The sequence below is a fragment of the Aspergillus pseudotamarii genome (genome assembly GCF_009193445.1).
Source record: "Aspergillus pseudotamarii strain CBS 117625 unplaced genomic scaffold BDV38scaffold_83, whole genome shotgun sequence".
NCBI classification, from domain to species: Eukaryota; Fungi; Ascomycota; class Eurotiomycetes; order Eurotiales; family Aspergillaceae; genus Aspergillus; species Aspergillus pseudotamarii.
In genome coordinates, this window is record NW_022475097.1 from 128391 (window position 1) to 132969 (window position 4579).

The following is a 4579-nucleotide window of genomic DNA, read 5'->3' on the forward strand; positions in this document are numbered from 1 at the left end:
TTCAGTGGCCTTCTCACCCGATGGGCGTACTCTGGCATCAGGCTCGCGCGATAGTACTATTAAGCTCTGGGATATAACGACTGGCATAGAGCGCCAGACCCTCAAGAACTATTCAGGTTGGGACAACGGCTATCCAGGTTGGGTCAATACAGTGGCCTTCTCACCCGATGGGGGCACTCTGGCATCAGGCTCGGGCGGTAGTACTATTAAACTCTGGGATACAACAACTGGCACAGAGTACCAGATCCTCGAGGGCCATACAGATTCGGTCAATTCAGTGGCCTTCTCACCCGATGGGCGCACTCTAGTATCAGGCTCGCGCGACAAAACTATCAAGCTCTGGGATATAACAACTGGCATAGAGCGCCAGATCCTTAAGGGCCATTCGGATTCGGTCCAGACAGTTCTGAATGAACCTACTTCTCACTTACAGGTATGCCTGTCGAATACTTGGATCTCTTCAGAAGGCGAGAATTTGCTGTGGCTCCCTGCTGAATATCGTTCATTTCATTCTTATGCGGTCAAAGACACTACAATTGCGTTAGGGTATGACAGCGGGCGGGTCTGTATAATAGGATTCCACATCGTAGACTAGTATCACTTAAGTCTCTTCTTTTCTATTGTCTTTGTAAAAGGAGAGCCTCGGATATCTCGGAATTATATATAATTTTTTGCCTTTGTAAATAAGACCTATCTAGTGTTTTGTAGGTAATTCCGTAGGTACGGCCAATTTGCCACTTACTCTTATTCCAGATGTTTCCGAGCCAAGGGACAAAAGCCGAAATTACTGGGATATTATATGTAATCTTACATGTCAGTACAGGACGCAGTACTAGTCGGGAGAATTATTATTCTATTCCATTCCAAATACAGCCTAGCTTAGTTTCATACTAGGGTTACTGAAACAATCAAAGAGTGTAAGTGGTGACACCGGTTTCCGGACGCCCTGTATAGGCGGGCAAAATTTGATAGCGTTGATCTCGGTGGAACTTGGAAATCTGAACTGGTGTTACACCAAAAGGGGACCAGCCGGTTCGCCGAAACCTGCCCTCTTATCGCAACCCGACTCATCTACGTAGACCTGCTGATATGATGAATAACGAGGTAGGCGGTGCAGGTAGTAATCTCGTAGGTCTACATTTTGTTCCCTCGCGATTTGCCGAGCTGCCTTTCTCGACCATCCCACAAAAAGACTGCCATCTCATCCTGATACAGTTGGAGTCAAAACTGCTGTCATCCCCCTATACTCTTTGATTATTATTCGAACCCTAATGCCAAGCGCCCTAGTCTGAGATAGGAAACGAACCGAATTGATGTGTTTTCATGATGCTGTACCGTATAGTATGTCTGTATTGTATTACCGAAGCTCATGTATCTTACATGTATAGATTATACAGGCACAACCTTTGTTACCCACCATGATGTTCCCTACGGATAATCTCCTAACGATCAATCGTACCACACGAATACGATGGCACCCAACCTGGCGTCTTCGAGCCGATTCTTAATTTTTATGCCAATTGTACTTTGGCTCCTTGTATAATATATCGAATATAATTTGCCGTACTAAGGCTGCAGCGAAATGATTAACTAATTATAATAAACCTTGGCCTGTTAAGACGGATGCATTGATCCCGATCCCGAAGAGGGCATAGTAGGTATACCCTCTCAAAACCTCTTAAAATAATTATACAGCACCTTAGGCTTCTATTTTTTACTTTTTTTTTTTTTCTTTTCGCTTTAATTACTATGACTAGCAACATATCTGTCTCAGCAAGTTGATGGGACTTTGGGAGTTCGGTCATCTTGAGAAACTGGAGTTTTTGCTTGCGTGCTGTTGATACTCATCACTTTCTCTGTGTATTTTTTATATACGTATTCTCGAGACTATGATTGGCTTTTGAACCGCGACAGCCTCACAGCAACACGTACCAGATGACCCCTCAACTCCCAACCTCGATTTTTAACATACCCTGAAAGAATTTTATCCTGCAGTTCTAATATCTCCTGTAGGAGATACTCTTCTTCTCTAGCAAAGATTACGTGATTCCTTCTCGCTAAATTTCACCTCTTTATTGTACATGACATATAAAATGGTCGTCACACACCATGACTATACGGTCGCATGGATCTGCGCCTTGCCGCTGGAAATGGCGGCCGCGAAGGCTATGCTGGACGAGGTTCACCCTCCGCTCCCCCAGCCAGAAACTGATCACAATGTCTATATACTTGGGAGTGTTAGCAGCCACAATGTAGTGGTGGCCCCCCTGCCTTCCGGTGTGTACGGAACCATATCTGCCTCAACTGTGGTATCACACATGGTTTCCACCTATCCAAAAATCCGATTTGGGTTGATGGTGGGTATTGGTGGCGGAGTCCCGAGCCAAAGGGCTGACATTCGCCTTGGTGATGTGGTAATCAGTAAGCCAACTGCCACTTCAAGTGGTGTTATTCAATATGACTACGGCAAGACACTTCGTGACGGACGATTCCAGCACACCGGGTCTCTTAATAAACCGCCTTCGGTGTTGTTAAAAGCTATGTCTCAATTGGAGAGTGATTATATGACAGGGAAAAGGCCAGTTAGTAAGATCTTGATTAAAATACAGCACAAATGTGAAGAGATAAGAGAAAGATTTTCGCGACCGAAAGATGATTGGCTATTCCGACCGACATACAATCATAAGGATAGCGGACACAACTGTTCAGCATGTGATCACACCCAGCTAGTGAGCCGTCCAGAGCGAATAACTGATGGCCCTTATTTTCATTATGGGTTAATCGCTTCCGGAGATCAGGTCATGAAGGATGCCAAGACTCGAGATTCTATTGCTCAGGATCTCGGTATACTCTGTTTTGAAATGGAGGCTGCTGGGCTTATGGACGAACTCCCATCACTAGCTATTCGAGGCATCTGTGACTACTGTGATTCTCATAAAAATAAACAGTGGCAAGGATACGCGGCTCTTGCTGCTGCTGCCTACACGAAGGCTCTTCTATCAGTGGTTCCCACTCACTGCCACAAGAAGGAATCATATAAATCAAGAGAACCAGTTTGGATGGTTCCCTTCAGAAGAAACCCGCGATTCGTAGGTCGGGAAGAAGAAATTACCAGAGCTGAAGGATTGATTATGCAGCAGGACAGCCCTGGCAGGTTTGCTATCTGCGGACTAGGCGGAGTTGGGAAGACCCAGATTGCACTTGAATTAGCATACCGAATGCGAAATCGAGAACCTGAGTGTTCCATATTCTGGATTCAAAGTACCAGCTATGAGAGTGTGGAGCAAACCTATATGAGCATCGCCTCAAGGCTACGAATGTCTGACATAAAGCCGGCAGAGGTAAAAGAAAAAGTCAAGGCCTATCTCAGCCAGGAGAGTGCTGGGAAGTGGCTTTTTATTTTCGATAACGCAGATAATGTGGAGATGTGGGGCAAGGACAACACCAATAATCCAGTACTGACGGACTTTCTTCCTCAAAGTGAGCAGGGCCATATTCTCTTCACTACACGCAGCCGGAAGGTAGCTGTGAAACTAGTGTCTTCTTATGTTATGATAATCTCTGAGCCGGATACAGAGACTGCTGTCAAAATTTTACAAAACTCATTGGTTGAAAAAAACCTACTTAATGATCATGATATGGCTACTTCTCTTCTCGAGCAGCTAGCCTTTCTCCCGCTGGCGATTACCCAGGCGGCGGCATATATCAATGAAAATAGCATTGGCCTCTCTGACTATATTATACTTTTACAGAGCCAGGAGCCTGATGTGATTGAATTGCTGAGTGAAGACTTTGGGGATGAAAGGCGATACAAAGACACCCAGAATCCTGTTACGTTAACCTGGTTCATCTCATTTCAGCAAATTTACCAATTAAATAAACTCGCAGCGGAGTATCTATCATTTATGGCCTGTATCAATTCTCGTGATATTCCACAGTCCTTACTTCCCCAGGCAAGCTCAACTAAGAAGAGAATTGATGCCATCGGCCTTCTCAAGGCCTTCTCCTTTATTAGTGAGGATGGCGGGGACCGTTTTCTAAATATACACAGACTAGTCCATCTTGCAACTCGGAACTGGATAAGAAAGAACCAACAGTTTAGCCAGTGTATTTTGAAAACTGCAGACCGATTGAGCGAAGCTTTCCCGAACAATGATCATACCAACCGGAAAGTGTGGCGGAAATATTTACCGCACGCGTTTTCACTAATTGCAGAAGCTGACTTCCAGAAGGAGCGGGAGAAATACATTAATTTCATTGTGAATATTGGGAGATGTCTGTATAGTGATGGTCGATGGAAGGAAGCAGAAGAGCTGCAACTACAGGTAATAGAGCTCCGCAAGCAAGTGCTGGGGCCAGAGCATCCGTCCACTTTGACCAGTATGGGTAACATGGCAGCAATATACTGGGGCCAGGGACGATGGAAGAAAGCAGAAGAGCTGGAAATACAGGTAATAGAGCTCCGCAAGCAAGTGCTGGGGTCAGAGCATCCAGATACTCTGACCAGTATAGGTAATCTGGCATCAATATACTGGGGCCAGGGACAATGGAAGGAAGCAGAAGAGCTGGAAGTACAGGT

The 4579-nt window shown here is 45.2% G+C and overlaps 2 protein-coding genes across 2 annotated transcripts in view; both read left to right on the forward strand.

The window, feature by feature from the left end:
- The window catches only part of BDV38DRAFT_275127 (uncharacterized protein), a gene marked incomplete at both ends in the record, with an annotated part of 4928 nt that extends 4050 nt beyond the window's left edge, over nt 1-878 (forward strand). Inside the window, 2 exons of the mRNA XM_032057963.1 lie at nt 90-268; nt 837-878. Of these exons, the coding sequence (XP_031908511.1) occupies nt 90-268; nt 837-878 (221 nt within the window). The remainder of the gene's footprint in view (nt 1-89; nt 269-836) is intronic.
- Nucleotides 879-1742: 864 nt separating this feature from the next.
- BDV38DRAFT_211078 (violaceus kinesin) overlaps nt 1743-4579 on the forward strand; it is a 4336-nt gene continuing 1499 nt past the window's right edge. Inside the window, exon 1 of the mRNA XM_032052612.1 lies at nt 1743-4577. Coding sequence (XP_031908512.1) covers nt 2082-4577 — 2496 coding nt within the window. The 5' untranslated portion in view covers nt 1743-2081. The remainder of the gene's footprint in view (nt 4578-4579) is intronic.